General features: G+C 37.8%; 3 protein-coding genes across 3 annotated transcripts in view; 2 read left to right on the top strand and 1 right to left on the bottom strand.

Moving 5' to 3' along the window:
* tet2 (tet methylcytosine dioxygenase 2) overlaps positions 1 to 7,817 on the top strand; it is a 29,491-nt gene extending 21,674 nt beyond the window's left edge. The window contains exons 5-10 of the mRNA XM_016520565.1: positions 2,436 to 2,644; positions 2,936 to 3,086; positions 3,181 to 3,270; positions 3,492 to 3,629; positions 3,832 to 4,186; positions 4,347 to 7,817. Of these exons, the coding sequence (XP_016376051.1) occupies positions 2,436 to 2,644; positions 2,936 to 3,086; positions 3,181 to 3,270; positions 3,492 to 3,629; positions 3,832 to 4,186; positions 4,347 to 5,740 (2,337 nt within the window). The 3' untranslated portion in view covers positions 5,741 to 7,817. The remainder of the gene's footprint in view (positions 1 to 2,435; positions 2,645 to 2,935; positions 3,087 to 3,180; positions 3,271 to 3,491; positions 3,630 to 3,831; positions 4,187 to 4,346) is intronic.
* Positions 7,818 to 8,936: 1,119 nt separating this feature from the next.
* ppa2 (inorganic pyrophosphatase 2) lies at positions 8,937 to 13,662 on the bottom strand. Its single transcript, XM_016520564.1, has 12 exons — positions 13,295 to 13,662; positions 12,828 to 12,892; positions 12,634 to 12,672; positions 12,482 to 12,535; positions 11,894 to 12,013; positions 11,637 to 11,723; positions 10,380 to 10,506; positions 10,184 to 10,311; positions 10,003 to 10,091; positions 9,763 to 9,832; positions 9,648 to 9,687; positions 8,937 to 9,573 (listed from the first exon to the last, which is right to left on the bottom strand). The coding sequence occupies exons 1-12, from the start codon at positions 13,467 to 13,469 to the stop codon at positions 9,545 to 9,547; spliced, it is 1,023 nt and encodes a 340-aa protein (XP_016376050.1). The 5' UTR covers positions 13,470 to 13,662; the 3' UTR covers positions 8,937 to 9,544.
* arhgef38 (Rho guanine nucleotide exchange factor (GEF) 38) overlaps positions 12,883 to 17,285 on the top strand; it is a 19,551-nt gene continuing 15,148 nt past the window's right edge. Inside the window, exon 1 of the mRNA XM_016520563.1 lies at positions 12,883 to 12,947. Coding sequence (XP_016376049.1) covers positions 12,904 to 12,947 — 44 coding nt within the window. The 5' untranslated portion in view covers positions 12,883 to 12,903. The remainder of the gene's footprint in view (positions 12,948 to 17,285) is intronic.

Here is a 17,285-nt window from a genome sequence, read left to right as displayed (position 1 = left end):
GAGATCGCAGTCCTACTGGTGAAGGACGCGATAGAGCCGGTTCCTCCAGCCGATATGAGGTCGGGGTTTTACAGCCCTTACTTCATTGTACCCAAGAAAGGCGGTGGGTTACGGCCAATCTTGGACCTGCGAGTTTTGAACCGGGCCCTTCATCGGCTACCGTTCAAGATGTTGACGCAGAAACATATCTTTGGGTGCATCCGTCCCGAGATTGGTTTGCAGCGATAGACCTGAAGGATGCGTACTTTCATGTGTCGATCCTTCCGCGCCACAGACCATTTCTGCGGTTCACATTCGAAGGACGTGCATGTCAGTACAAGGTCCTGCCCTTCGGGCTGTCCCTGTCTCCCCGTGTCTTCACAAAAGTTGCGGAGGAGGCTCTTGTTCCCCTCAGAGAGCAGGGTGTTCGCATCCTCAACCTCGATGATTGGCTTATACTAGCACAGTCTTGGGGTCAGTTGTGCGAGCACAGGGACCTCGTGCTCCGGTACCTCAGCCAGTTGGGTCTTCGGGTCAACTGGGAAAAGAGCAAACTCTCCCAGACGCAGAGGATCTCTTTTCTCGGTATGGAGTTGGATTCGGTCGAACAGACAGCGCGCCTCACAGAGGAACGTGTGCGGTCGGTGCTAGCCTGCTTGAATACGTTCAAGGGCAGGACAGCGGTCCCACTGATATTTTTCAGAGGCTCCTGGGGCATATGGCAGCACCGGCGGCAGTCACGCCGCTGGGGCTGCTCCATATGAGACCGCTTCAGCACTGGCTCCATGGCCGAGTCCCGAGGTGGGCGTGGCAACGCGGCACTCACCGGGTCCAAGTTACACCGGCCTGTCGCCAAACCTTCACCCCGTGGTCAGACCTTGCGTTTCTCTGGGCAGGAGTGCCCCTAGAACAGGTCTCCAGGCATGCTGTGGTTTACACGGATGCCTCCACCACCGGCTGGGGGGCCATGTACAACGGGCACGCAGTATCAGGGGTGTGGACGGGGCCCCCAACTGCACTGGCATATCAATTGCCTAGAGTTGTAAACGGTGCGCCTTGCCTTGAACCGTCTCAAAGGGCGCTTACGAGGCAAGCACGTGCTAGTTCGAACGGCCAACACAGCGACCGTTGCATACATCAACTCAACCGGTCTGCAAAACCGTACGGCCGACAAACTGTCACGAGCTACGCTCCCAGGAGAATGGAGACTCCATCACCAGACAGTCCAGCTGATATGGAGATGTTTCAGAGCCACTCAGGTAGACCTGTTTGCGTCTCCAGAGACTTCTCACTGCCAGTAGTTTTACTCCCTGACCGAAGGAACACTCGGCATGGACGCACTGGCACACAGCAAGCCGCGGGGCCTTCGCAAGTATGCTTTTCCCCCAGTGAGCCTTCTCGCACAGACACTGTGCAAGATCAGGGAGGACGAGGAGCAAGTCCTGCTTGTGGCGCCTTATTTGGCCCACTCGGACCTGGTTCCCGGAACTAATGCTCCTCCTGACAGCCCCTCTTTGGCAGATTCCTCTGAGGAAGGATCTACTGACTCAGAGACGGGGCACCCTGTGGCACCCGCGTCCAGACCTCTGGAAACTTCATGTCTGGTCCCTGGACGGGACGCCGAGGTTCTAGGTGACCTACCCCAGGAGGTAGTTGACACCATCACTTCAAGGAAAGCACCATCTACGAGACACGCTTACACCTTGAAGTGAAACCTGTTCGTCGAGTGGTGTCATTCTCACCGAGAAGACCCCCGGAAATTCCCGATCAGGGTCGTACTTTCCTTTTTACAGCAATGGTTGGAGTGAAGGCTGTCTCCCTCCACCCTTAAAGTCTATGTCGCTGCGATTGCTGCTAACCATGACCCTGTGGAAGGGAAGTCGGTAGGGAAGCATGACCTGGTCATCAGGTTCCTTAGGGGGGCGAGAAGGTTAAATCCTCCCCGGCCCCTCTCTATACCCTCTTGGGACCTGTCTCTAGTGCTCAAATCACTACAGCAGGACCCATTTGAGCCTTTGCAGTCAGTCGAGCAACCCTCTACATTGCGAGTAAATCACTCGCATATGCAACTAAATCTTCACTCTGGGCGACTAAATGATGTCTAATATTAGTCAATTGCTAATAAATTCTCAGATTTTACTCGCCAGTGTGTGCGTTGGAGGCTAAGTATAAGATACGAAACACACACATTTCCTATGACTTTAATCTTTTTGAACCAGTTACACATCTTAGTTTACACTCGAAGTGGATTGGTCTCTCTAAGCGAGATCCCAATTCGTCGGTCACCGACGTGACGTCTCCGTTCCCTCCTTCAGTGAACGAGGGTTACATACGTAACCGAGATGTTTTCTTATCAACAGTGCCCCCTATGGAAAACACAATTACTTAACAGATGTCTCAAACTGATTCCTGTATATTTTATAAATATATGTGTACATGTGCATTATGTTGTGTAGGTAATACGGAGGGCAAATGTAGATGAGAAACTCCTGGTCTTGGTACGAGAGCGGTCTGGTCACTCATGTGAGACATCCTGTATAGTAGTGGTCATCCTAATTTGGGAAGGCATACCAATCAACCTGGCTGACCGTCTCTACTCAGAACTCAGTGACACTCTAACAAAACATGGTGCCCTAACCAACCGCAGATGTGCTCTAAATGAGGAGTAAGGACAAATGTTTATTACTGCTTTCTCAGAAATACAGTGAACACTCAGCAACCAAAACTTATTATTATCAATTCACAATTAATCCAAATTGATAATCTTTGGCCTATGTATTGCTACGTATGTATCTAACCACTTTCTGCTTAACATAATATTAATGTATAGTTATGTTCCTGATTACGGTATATTTAATAGCTTCAACAAAATATAAAATCCTAGACATTCTAAGGTATATTTACAATACGTTAATCTTCAAATGTTACATTCTGTAATTTCTGTTATTGTCTTTAGGAGAACATGTGCATGTCAGGGTTTTGAACCTGATGCCTGTGGAGCTTCTTTTTCCTTTGGTTGCTCATGGAGTATGTACTATAATGGCTGCAAATTTGCCAGGAGTAAAATCCCTCGAAAGTTCAAACTACTTGGGGATGATCCCAAGGAGGTGAGACGCTCACACACAAACACACAACTGAATTATATATGAATTAAGGGAATATAAAATTAAAGATAACTGGAGTATTTTTATTCCCTTACAGGAGGAGAAACTGGAACAAAATCTCCACGGCCTTGCAACTTTAATTGCCCCAACATATAAAAAAATGGCGCCTGATGCATACGCCAATCAGGTATATATATCTCTGCTTCAGGCCTTATACCACTATAAAGAATATGTAGGATTTTTACGTTTCCTGAGAAAGTGTAATAATAAGCTGCAGTGATGTTGTAATATTTGAAAGTCATAGCAAAAGTGCATGTACTGTGGAGCATCTAAAAAAAGGCAACTAAAATTTTAGAACTACATTTTAAGTTTAAATTTTACATTTCTTTATCTACCTATATTTCACAGGTAGAGCATGAACACAGAGCTCCCGATTGCCGTCTGGGTCTAAAAGAAGGACGGCCATTTTCTGGAGTTACAGCCTGTCTAGACTTCTGTGCCCATGCCCACAGAGACCTTCACAACATGCAGGGGGGCAGTACTGTGGTAAGAATTAAATGCTTATGATAGAGGGCCATAATAAGACTAATAAAAAGCATTCACTAAAACAATCAGTTTTTTTTACGAACCAATACAAATCATTTACACTTTGCTATATACCTTGCAGGTGAAAAACTAAAGGTGGCTAAAACAAAGTAGTGTATACAATATTAAAAATGCCAAACCTCCCTCTCTACCCCTGTTGTAGGTCTGCACACTAACACGAGAGGACAATCGTGTCATTGGAAAAATTCCTGAGGATGAGCAGCTACATGTGCTTCCCTTATACATGGCCTCATCCACTGATGAGTTTGGCAGTGCTGAGGCTCAGCTGGAGAAGACCAAGACTGGTGCTATTCAGGTGCTCAGTGCCTTTCGCAGACAGGTGCGTATGCTACCAGAGCCTGCCAAGTCTTGCCGGCAGAAGAAGCTGGATGCCAAGAGAGCTGCAGCTAACAAACCAAACAACCCCAACACACCTAACTCCAAAATGGACAACACCCAGCAAGCAAAGCAGAAACATGCTGCTTATGAGAACCCAGGCCAGAACACAACTGTAACAGGTACAGAAGCAAAGCTTCAAAAAACATTATTCAGTTATATATAGATTATTTGAGGAAGATAAATTAAATTATATAACCAAGTAATGGCGCAGATTCCAAGTGTTTATCAAAATTACAACCGAAATTTTACGTTTTGGTCTAATCGCATTATTTCTTCCAGGCCCAGGTAATGTGAGAACAAATCTGGACTCTGGGCATCTCCCACATGCTCATGCTGCCCATCAGCCTCAGCCTCAGCAGCAGCATCAGCAGCAACCACAACCTAATCCTAACCCCTCTTACACTGTCCCACCATTCCCTAGATTCTCAAATGCATCAGGAACCTTCTTAAACAGCTCAAAATCAGCAACCACACATCCTCAAACCCCATCTTCTGCCGGTCCTTATCCCTATCCTTTACATGCACCCAACTCTTACATTAATGTGTCTAATGCACCCACCCCATATCCCAGGTCTCTTACACCCAACCCTCTCTACACTGGTTACCAATGTAATGGAGGACTCCCCGTGGACAACTACCACCCTTACTACTCTTCCAATCTAAAGCATCCAGATATGTATCATCCCCAGAGAAATTCACTGTACTCTGAGCAGCAGTACAATGCACCTCAACATTACGGGGTAAACTACCCACCACACTATGGAGAGCCTAGCTTGCCAACCAATGGTTATGGCACCTGTAACATGAAACCTGGCATGCACTCCATAGGATGTTACCCAGGTTATGGTCCTAATATGCCACCTGATGCTTTCTCCAGGCCTCCCTCAGCCCATCTACATTTGGACTATGCAGCTATCGGCAAAAGCAGCCAGTTTGAAGCTTACCCCAAACCTCATATGTCACAGAATCCTCAGATGTTTCCCCCAAATCTAAATATCTTAAGTATGCAAAATAATAAAGATTTAGAGATAAACATGCATGGAGCAAATGGTATCTCTCAGGTGTTTCCTCCTTTGGGTACTGAATGCTTCAACCCAATCCAACCTCCAGGTTTGAGGCTTTCCAGTGAAAATGCCCTTAACCCCATAGTCAAACAGGAACCCCCTACCCAGACTTCAGAACAAAAAGAAAAGGAGGATGTGTGGTCTGACAGTGAGCACAACTTCCTTGAATCTGAAATTGGAGGAGTGGCAGTGGCACCTAGTCATGGGTCAATCATTATTGAGTGTGCTAAGCGGGAGCTCCATGCGACTACACCACTCAAGAAGCCTGACCGCAACCATCCCACCCGTATCTCTTTAGTGTTTTACCAGCACAAGAACTTGAATGAGGCAAAACATGGACTGGCTCTGTGGGAAGCAAAGATGGCAGAGAAGGCCAGAGAGAAAGAGGAGGATGCTGAGAAGCATGGTACTGAAAATACATCCAGCAAGAGCAGTGGAAAGAAGGTGAAAAGAGAACATTCAGAACCTTCTGAACCTTCAGAGCCTCCGTATAAGCAGTTCCTTCTCATGCTTAATGAGCGGTCAACATCCTGCACTACCAATACATATGTAAGCACATCTCCCTATGCCTTCACCAAGGTGACTGGGCCTTACAATCAATTCCTGTAAAAACCTCCATAGGTCCAGAGCATTCACAAACACAAGAGCAAGAGTGGCATCAGACAAAGTAAATGGTGCTACAATATAGTGTTGCAGACCTCTGTGCCACTGGCCAAATAACCCATAATGCTTGCTCAGTTTGTGTGAAGTTATTAACAGTAGATAGATTCAGTATCCTTCTATATGGAAAGACAGATCACAGTGGGTTTTTCATGCTCTTAAGAAGTCAAGCTTTACTGTTTAATCAATTAGAAATATTAATTTATTATTGAATTACTCTATGATAACACACTGTTCTTCATCCATGGTGCTTAGAGTCCAACAAATCATGGACATGGCCATATTACTGGAAAAAAATACTCATGTTTGGTGACTTTTATGGCTAATCACTGTTTTATGGTGCTATGGAGAGTTTTCAATGCAAATGTGTTTTCAAATGCCTTTCTTTAACAACACACAACAAAACACCTTGTATAATATTTTGAAGTAATACAGTTATTTTGATCGAGCAATTAAGAAAATTTTGCTTAATTAGTGTTTAAGAAGCACTTTTTTAATAATAGTGATTTAAAATTACTTTATGCCCTCCAATTTGAAAGACAATTCATTACACTGCAGCCATTTTAGTTTCACAACGTGGAATACAATAATGATGACCTCCATGGTGGATAGTCAAACATCATGTTTCAGCCTTTTAAAGAATTTCTCTGGTGCTTACACAATTTCAGAAATCCTTTATACTTACTGTATGTGAGCCATTGAGGGTTAATTTTGTAAGAATAATGTTCTGATTCACTAAAACTGTGACATTTCAGAATACTGAATACTGATACTTGGAGTGAAGAAAGACAATGGTCAATATTAGGTCATTGAAGCATGTATCAAGGAACACATAACAAGGTTACCTTTGCATCAATGTCACTGCTTCAAAGGCAGCTGGCTTGGCTTGCTGTGGCGGTCCTTACATAATGCAACTTTAGCTGTATAAAAAAGTTGAGATTTGTACAGTAAATTATTATTATTATTATTTCGAATGTATGCTTAGATAATAGTTTAGTAAAGATGAGTACTATTACTTTGGGTTTGAACTGATCTTATTTCAAATGGTGCTACTTGACCTGCTATACATATAATGTGAGAATTTCTAAGGGTGTTGAGAGGGCTTATGAATGACGTAGAAAAACCTACTTATCATATACCTCAGAACTAGTTTGGCAATAGAATTATAATACCAAGGTGTTTCTGTTATTTTATTTCCAAACACTTTGTAGCAAATATAACACAGACCTTAAGGCATTTCTCTCATTTCTTACTTTCTTCACACTTGATCTATTAGAAAGTATTACTTGACCTTCATGTTTCAATGGAATTGCAAAATCAGGGATATCAGCTAATTTCAGTGCATAAACATCACTTGTGTTCATGTTGTCTTCTCTAAATCAGGTTTGAGCCTTTGTATTTTAAATCGATCTAAATTTCTTGTATATACTACACACATATCCAACTTTGTTATAAAACTAAAAGAATCTGAATTTGTGTATTGTTGAAGCAGAATGTTGATAAACTTTTCAAGAAGTAATTTGAAAATATTTTAACATGCACTGATTTAAAGGGAAAGTGTCGCAACCTATATTAAGCAATGCAGTTGCTCTTTACTGAAAGGTAAGACCAAGTCAGTTAAGCTATTGTGTGCACATTAGTTGCATATGTACAGCTTGAGGCTAAATGTATTCACAACCACTAAGCATGGTAATGCCTCTTACACAACCCTGTCCACTGAATCAAATTAGAAAAGTGATGAATAATTGGTAATGAAATATATACAGGTCATTCCACTCTGACATAAAAAATTAAAGCACTTCATTTGTTTTTTTCAGAAATAATACAAAAAATGTATGTAAATTCAAAATAGGTAGATCATTGTAAATTTAATAGATTATGCCACATTGAATATACCACATGCTTGCATTGCAGAAGTCTAAGTCCATGTTATGTACAAAGTTTAATTTAACGTTAAAAGTACCATCACTCCACACATATAATAATCATAGATTTTGCCCCTAAAATCTGTCTTGTTGGTATTCAGGCCACCGAGACAAAAAAAAAAACTCTTTATAATTTTTATATTTGGGCCAAAAGCCCCCTTGTTAAAGAGTTTAGGCCCCCCAAATTTTTTTTTTTTTTTTTTTAATACAACAGCAAAGTTTACAATTTGCTTTATTAGAAATCACTTTGATGTACTGACTAGATGTGAAAGAAGCTTCCAATTTTGTAGTTTAAATTAGTTGTTAATTTTCTGTGTACAGAACCCAGCTTGAGTAGCAGGTTGTATATGAAGCAAAAGTAAGTGGTGGTTAAAATTTAGTGAGTGACAAGAATAGCCATACTTGAAGATGCTTCGGAGAGTTTCTGAGTGGTCAACTTTACTTGAATGACTTTCTGACTTCAACTAACAAACTGTGGTGCACAGCTTTTACATTAAGCTAGCTGTTTATGTACACCTGTTGGTATTTTGCCATTAGACACTAAAGATTTAAATGTGCCATTTTCTGCCTTTTTGTATTGCTTCCCCTTTTCCCTTCAAATTTGTAATGCTTAAAACATTGAATTAAGAATGGCTTTGAATACTGTAAGTATTGTAATGTACTGAAGAACTGAATGCAGTTTCTTTGAAAGCTGTTTGTTATGATTTATCATTCCTAATATTGCTGAAATGTGGTTTTTAATAAAAATGATATTTATTTCAAGAATTTACTGTAAATTATGCAACTTTATATTTATAATTTTGACTCCTTTAATGATTAAATAAACCAAACAAATAATATGGTTTTATTTATAATTTGCAAATGGTACAATTACAAACAGTGCTTACAAAAGTATATGACCCTTGGAAGCTGTGATGTTTTATTTCTTTACAACACTTTGATTTTACAATTATTATTTGCATTTCATTATTTTAGATTACTAACAATATGAAGTCCAAGGGTGTGAATAATTTTTTCAATAACGGATAATTTAGATAAATTAGAATACATTTAAAACACAGTTCTCCTTTCAGTGCATTAATAAAGTAATTAAGCTTTTTTTATTAAAGTTACACACTTTTAATTTTGTAAATATATTATCATGGAAAACAAAAAAAGATTGATCCGAGCTTATTTCCTGTATACTAGTACTTGATTCTGATGGTACACATTCCAGGGAAAGAAGTAGAGTATTATTTATTTTTTACATCAGGCACGGAACTTCACATTCTTGCTACAGTTTGATTTCTTGGTCATCTTGCGAAGACGAACTCTTCTTGTCCTAATACCCAATGTATATTGATTCCTAATGGCAGTAATTACAAACCAAAGTTTTCTTAACCTTGTACCTAAGCTTAAACTTGTTCACTTGTTCCTAAAGGACTTGTCAGAATAGGTGTATAAATAGAAATAAACAAAACACACACACACACACACACACGAAAAGGCACTGTAAAAGTTTGAAGAAGAAAAAAAAAAAATCTGGTTTTAGAGATTAACTACTCAACCTTTAAAGTATGAACATGATCTTTGGCACTGAAACACATGCATTTTAAGTACAGAAACATGTTCACCAATGTTACTGCAAAAATAACTTGGTCATTTCACCACATGAATGAGAGGGGTGTGTGTGTGTGTGTCTTGTTCTAATAAATAAAGCAATGTTTTAAAAAAAAATAAAACATTAATAAAACAAAAATCTTTGCACCAGGGACATTACTGACTTCTGGCATTCTTCTGGCCTTTTCTACCTTCTTCCGAGATCACACTGCAAAGAGTTAATGATCTTTTACTTTGTGAAGAAGTGCCATTTGTCCACTGCAAAATAGAAACGAAGTTAACAAAGTCATGTAACTTGTAAAAGTATTGAAAAACATTAAATACAATTTTACCTTCAGATGGTACTGGGAGGGGTTCCCCATATTCCGCAGCCTACAACAGCAAAAGAGTATTTGTCTTCTGTCTAATAGCAAAAATTAGCCAGTATGAAAGGACATAAATACTCACAGCTTCAACTACAGTACTGGCCTCTGCATCACTGCATTTGAATGGACTCTCACATAAGGAAGTGTTTTGACTAAGAAAGAGATTGATCAAACTAAATAATGTCACAAAAATCAAAACGGTCATCAAAATGACTAGAAATAAAATATCAAACAATTGAAAATGTAGAAAAACTAAAATGTATTACAAAGAGAAACTCTGTCATTTAATAAATTTGAAATAAAAATAAAATCTTACACTCACCAAACAATCTCATCACTTTTCATCTTTTTTCTCATCACTAATGCTTTCCAGTAGCTGTGTGTTGATTTTATGACTTCTATAGCAAAGTCCTAACATGACATTAACAACATTAACATTAGATGATTGATCATTGAATGGATTAACACTTCTCTCTCATAATCAATCTTCCATGATGCACTACCTTATCCTTGAACTGTCCATTGAAGGCAAACTGGTTCTCAGGCTTCCCATCTGGCACTTTATATTTTTTAAACCAATCCACAGTAGCCTCAAGGTGACCAGGCTTAATCTTTCTCACATCCTCAACACCTGTTAAAGATACACTAGTTGAGATTACAGTCATAAATACAACAAAAACATTTTTTAAAACGACTCACTGTTAAGGCTTGATGCATCAGGGTCCTCTTTATTGATGGCTATTACCTTCCAGTCAGTCTCTCCTTCATCTATCAAAGCCAGAATTCCAAGAACTTTAACCTGAATCACCTGCCCTGTTACACACACCTGTAACACAGAAATATACAGTGGCTTAGAGTAGTAGTAATCAGACCCATAACCAATTTGTGTTAGGAAAGAAAGAAAGAATGTATTATGCAAAATAATAATACACTGATGGAACAATGCCCAAAAATGCCACCTACACAGTGTTAGAAGGAAACAAAATGTGAAACTGTCAAAGAGGTATACAAAATAATATGAGCATTAGGGCTGCACGATTAATCGAATGCGATGGTCATGCGCATTTTGTTAGTAAAGCCGGTTCTGTAATCAGCAGTAAATCATCATCACCTGCTTTCAGATGGAGCAGCATTTACTACACAGAGCTGCAAAAATAAATAAATAAATAAAAATAAAAAAATCACAGACGATATTATTGCATGATTATGAAATCGAAGAAATCGTTCGCGATAATGACAGCTGTTTGCATAGCTTCTCAGTGAACTACGGCTCTGTGTAGTAAATGCTGCTCCATCTGAAAGCATGTGAAAATACCACATTTAATAACATGTTTTTACTACAAACTCACTTCATAACGTCAGTCGAGTGTTTGAAATAAATCCTTCTGTGAGATGATGTGGCTTCTTACACAGAATAAGGCACGCAACATATTTCATAGTATTTAAGCAGTGATAAAGGCATTGCATTATAAATATACTTTATTTGAATGAAAATTATAATAATAATAACTCAGATAAACCATATATTGTCATAATTGTGTGTTTATTAGTCACGTTGAATCAATGACAGCAGTTAAATCTTCTAGCATTTCCTGAGTTTCTTCTGCGGGTGTATTTGGAGTTTCAGCGCGAGAGTGCCCTCTGGCCTTTGGATGGAGATTTACTGCTGATCACAGAACCGTGCTTCACTGAAAGATACGCATGACAATCGCAGCTTCTGTCTAATCGCGATTTCGATTTCATTTTGATTTATCGCGCAGCCCTAATGAGGATTGACTGAAAAGTCATTAAAATAATTTTTTTAAAAGACTGAGAAATATTGATTTTAAGGTTTCAGTATTTTGAAATGAAAGCAAAACTTTGATATAGGATTGTTTTTTTTTTTGTGAAATACAAAACTGCTAAATGTTGTAAATAGTTTTGTAAAATATTATATCAATCAGTGATTCCACCCACCTTGGAGCCAATCTCACACACGTCTATGGGGTCATTGTCTCCACAGCACATGGTTGCCTTGTCAGTATGGCTGGGATCTTCCCATGTCTTTAAACATTGGTTTAAAAAATTTTTTTTTAATTTTTAGTATTTATATAGTGTGTGACAGAGAAAAATTACACATACACACAACGCAAGAATACTGTACAATTAAGATGTTAAAATCAGATTGCAGACAGTTTTGAAAATCATAGCCATAATCAAAACCATGACATCACCTGTGGAAGTGCACCATAGTTCCAAATGTAACCTTTGTGTGGAAAAATGTTAGCAACATATCGCAGCTTGCCTTTCTTCACATCTTGCTTGATTGGGTTTAGTGGTTCCTTTGTTGCTATCTGTGGACAAAAAATAAAAATAACATACTAAAATAACATACTATTGCATTGCGTTAAGCACAATATCAGAACATACAATATTTCATGGATGAAATTTTTTAATTTAATATCAAAATGTAATTTTTTGATTGATTTGGTACTTAATGTATAAGCCTGAAGCTACACAGCCCAGATACAAAGTTATATTTACATGGTTAGCTATATGGTATTATTTATAATTATTATTGGCAGATAAATCTTCCTTTTGGCAACCTATTGATATATAAATAACTGACTTGGTTTTTTTTTAACTCTTTTTTTCTATTATTCTTCTCATGTAAATCTTATATTCAATGTTAAATTGGCTTTCTTATTTATTGGCCAAATCAGCCAACTGATCAATCAAATTAAGAAATAGAGAATTGCTGGTCATCTTAACCACAGTCAGACACTAGAAAAACTGCTACAACTCTGTAAAAATATACTTACCTCCATCTTGGCATTTGACCAACGAGGTACTTCTACAACCATATTAAACAATATCTGTTAAAGACAGCACAGAATTATTTTTTATTTTGTAATTATTAACTTCTATTTTGCGACAATAAGCTCCCAATATGTGTAGATTGAGGAATGGTTACCTCATTCGTTTTAAACTTCTTTGGTGGAACACCACATTCCTGATATGGGAGAAACAATGCCAACAAAATTTGAAAAAAAGACTGGGTAAGAACTGTGCCCGTTATCTTGATGTCAATTAGGTTATTCAATTAATTACTCATTGATTTATTACTATCAGACATAACATCACCGATTTGAAGAACATTATACCAACCTGTTCATCAGCAACATACAGAGGAATGTCATGGAAAGGGGATATGTACTTTCCATCTGAGGTTTCTGCAAAGCAAATGTTACAATCTGTATCATTCATCCAAGTTCAATTCATCTCAAGGTATCAATGAAGTATTCTCTAACGTTACTCTGTATGTTTAAATAACCATGAGACCTTGTGTGTTGCTAGACCATATGTAGTAAGCGTAAAGTGTACAAAATACAACGATAAATGGGCAAATTATATAGTGTAATCGTTAGGTTTTTAACTTGCGTGAGTGTAACCGTAAATGCATGCATGTTCTGTCTCTTGCTTATGACGTTCAGAAATCTCCCGCCGTTAGAGCGCATAAATCAGCGGCGAGGTAACATGTTCTGTCACCAATACTCATTTTATTTGAAAGGTGTGAGCCGTTTATAGTGCTCATTTTTATGAATGATATTAAAAGGTGAGAAGAGCAAACTTACTCAAGTAAACCCTGTAGTCAGTAGCGTTTGGTCGTCCTCTCAGCTCTGTAAGGTAATGCGCCATTTTTCTCAAATGAATGGAAGCAGCTGAAAATAAAGACGTGCTTTTCCGAGAGAACTGTGAAGAGAAGAAGGCAGCAGAAAACCTCGTGGCAGTATGAATAACTGAACGCATTATTTACATCGACGTATATTCCTGCTTGCGTTTGAACGTCTCGCACATTACGCGTCACAAATTCTCTTTTAGATATTCCATGCTGCCACCTATAGCCAGATGACCGTAATTCACACAAAAGGGTAGCCAAAGTAGGCTATCCAAGCAAGTAAATATGCAAGAATGGGGAACAGTGTGGATATTACCAGCGATAGGGAGATTATATGAAATTTAGGTTAACACTTCATATGTTTTATACCTTTCATTTATTGTTATGATTATTTTTTGTTATTTAGGTTTAGGATTATTTTAATTTAAAAAAGAACCATTCATTTAGCTATACAATATTAGGCAAATGTAAGGCAGCTGATGAGTGTTCGGTAGGGGGTGCTCTTCGTCTTTCTATAGCTGCTAAAAAAATGAAAGGTAAAAATTCAGCTTTAATCATGTAGATAACTGCATTGCCACAGATTCACCTTTTTGTTTTGTAGTTACATACAAGAATATAAGCTTAAACGTCTACTTAGCAGATGCAAATGAATTAAATGTTTACTATTTCCATACATTTAAAAGTGAAAGCTGACCATCGTCTGTAAAAACTCACTATAAAAGTGGTCCAAACCAATCGACGAACACTGTACTTCAAGTAGGCTATTCTGAGATCCAATAGCTTTGTGTGAGGAGAAGACTGAAATGCAACTTATTATTCACTGATAATCTTTTCCTCTAAAATCTCATTTGTTCATATGTATCTTAACCATTTCCAATTGTGCAAGTCATATTTGAGAGATGTTTAGAGAATAATTAAATCCTACGTTTTTAGATAGCAAAATATTAGCCGGTTTCTCAGCTATCGTATTAACCACACCCGTTGTAGGAAGTTTTGAATGCATCCTCAAATGCAGAAGAAAACAAACTGGCAAACAGCTCAAAAGGTGCCAGTATCTGGAAATATTTACATTGTACAATCCAGGACTGATCTCACCAGTTGCACAGAGGTCAACTATGAAAGTCTGCACATTGACATAAAATGTATTTTAATCTCACATAAATGCACTCGAGGTAGGCAATGAGATGATAGAGACTTGTTATTGTACAAAGATTAAAGGTAACCAAAACCAATCAATACTGTGCAAATATAGTAGCCTATGTCAATTCAAGCCTCTATAAAACTAGGTCCAGGTAGATGTGATCATTAGCTATAACCAGCTCCAGTGGTGCAGTAAAGTATGAAGATAATGTGTCCCACAACATGTTTCAGTTAAAAGAGAATCCTAAAGACTGCAGTGTATTCACCTTAATACTGAAATTGTGGTGTGTTTACTGCTTATTATTTAAAATAATGTACTAAATCTAAACAAATTTGTTCATCTCATTCATACAACAGAAGGTGCATTACCAAGTATTCATTGGGCCTGTATGTAGGCCTAGTTATAAAAGAGTTTTCCTTTATCTTTTTAAGTTCAACTGTGATATCAAAAATTTTGAGAAGTCCTTTGACTTCTGTAATCTGTTTTAGTCAAACTGGGCCTAATAAAGAAGGAAAACAGTTCATTTTTAATGAAATGCAGGGACAATGTCAACAGTTCCCTTTTTTCAGGAGACTTCAAAAAATTCAATCTGTGATCCTCTCCACCTCAATAATCTGATGCTTCTTTCTGCTGCTAAAACTGATCAGAAACATTGATACGGTGAGTGAGTCATGAAAGATACAAAAACCATAAAAGTGCACCATATGATAAAAGAAAAAAGGAAGCAGAAAGAGGCCACTATGTAGGGGCACAATGCATAAAATCTTTACTAATACAAGAAATTTTATCAAGCAAATCATATTACCAGTAACAGAAGAGTACATGTACCACACAGGTCAGGAAAAACCAGAGTTCCTTGTTTATTTATTGTGTCATCCGCAGTAAATAAATACATTTTGGGGAAAAAAAACAATAACATATCATTCACCTTCAAAACAGGATAGCACTAGGGGTTAATTGACTCTAAACTCATAGACTCAACAACAAATAAATACAAAAATAGTTTCACTGCCTGCTCACAAAAAGAGCAATACTACATATTACTTACATACTAATACTACAAACATACAAATTTTATGTTTTTATTATACAAGCATTTAGCTAAAATGTTTGTTTGTTTGTTTGTTTGTTTTTAATGTTTGTTTGTTTAAAGAAAATGCTCTGTGGAAAGAATTACTTAATTAAACAGACCAGATGTCTGTTCAAGTTCAAATGTCTGAGTGAGTCATTTATGCTACAGCATTTTATTTTTTATTTTATTTTTTAGTTTTGGCGTGCAATCACCCAAAATGTCTTGAATCAGATTGTCATCTGCAGTAGAGAGTTACATGTGCAAAATCATTTCACCAATTGGGTACTTCAATGAAGCTTTAGGGGGATAAGGTACAAAGTTTTCCTTTTAAAGAAATTGACTTAGTGAAGCTGTTGTAACCCTAAAGGTACAATTTTTGCACCTACCCAATGTTTATATAAAAGTTAATTTCTTTGCCTTGTGTTTGCTTTTCTAAACAGAGCCATGGCTGCAGGTTATAGACTAAGCATCACATGATTATGATAATGACATTTTTCCCACCCTCATGACTCTTTTAATCAAGGTTTGACTACATTCTTATTTTAAACCGTTGGTGAGTCAGGTTCAGTCTGCCTCAGTTGCTAATATTATTATCTCCCTATCCCCACAAAAAAAAAGAAAAAAAAGAAAGCTAAACAGTATCCTTATTATGTCCATGGAAAAGTCACTCACTGCAATCACTAGCTGTTAACATGCCGTATGGCTTTTTTTTTTTCGTGTGGTATTTTTTCCTTTGTATGGTATTTTCCTCAGTATTCTAAATAGATCTACTAGTTTATACGTTCCAGTTCATTTGAAAAATAGAAAATGAAAATTGAAAAACAGTCATGCAGAATTAACACATTCTGATGCCGTTTCTCTCTGTAATGGGCGGATGAATGCATCCATTCACTCATTCTTTATCTACACCAGACACATTGTTATGCAGCTCATAATTCCAGATTTACCAGATTTCACCTGTATGAAAGGTAAGTTTTTTTACTACATTTTTTTACTACATTTTTACACAGACAGACCAGCTGACCCCTGAATGTAGTCATGCATACACTCTAAAAAATGCTGGGTTGTTTCAATCCAATTTTGGGTCAAATATGGACTAACCCAACTGTTGGGTTAAATTTTGGTTACATTTTTAAATTAACTTTTTAACCCAACAGTTGGGTTAGTCCATATTTGACCCAAAATTGGGTTGAAACAACCCAGCATTTTTTAGAGTGTAGTCAGAGTTAAAATGAGTCAACAACCATTTCTCATTAAAGTCAATTTGAGATTTGATAGGAAATCTGATCTATTAAAACAGTAACCAGAATATTTAAAAAAAAAATCATATTTGAAAGGCCACAGTCATATGACATATTTGACCGCGTTTACACATTTGGTCTTATAATGTTGATATATACACCAGCGTTGTCGTAGTGCTTTGCAAATGTTGACACAAATCGAAAACTTTACAGGCCTGTTTGATATGTCGACCTTCGTCATGCCCTTCAAAGTTAAGTCATCAGACCCTCCTTCTTGTTTAATATTAACTTTATCGGCACACACATTTTCAACCATCTAAAGGGATTGTTTAGATTCTCACACACTTATGACAACCAAAATTTGAAGGCATGCTTATCAACCAAAATTAAAGTCTATGTTTCAGATATGAGTTTCTTTGTGGTTATAGATAGTCGGACAGATGGATGGATGGATGGATAGATAGATAGATAGATAGATAGATAGATAGATAGA

This window comes from Sinocyclocheilus rhinocerous, unplaced genomic scaffold (assembly GCF_001515625.1).
Source record: "Sinocyclocheilus rhinocerous isolate Xijiao unplaced genomic scaffold, SAMN03320098_v1.1 scaffold2134, whole genome shotgun sequence".
NCBI classification, from domain to species: domain Eukaryota; kingdom Metazoa; phylum Chordata; class Actinopteri; order Cypriniformes; family Cyprinidae; genus Sinocyclocheilus; species Sinocyclocheilus rhinocerous.
The sequence above is the reverse complement of the archived record's forward strand: the minus strand, read 5'-3'. Positions and strand labels throughout refer to the sequence as shown.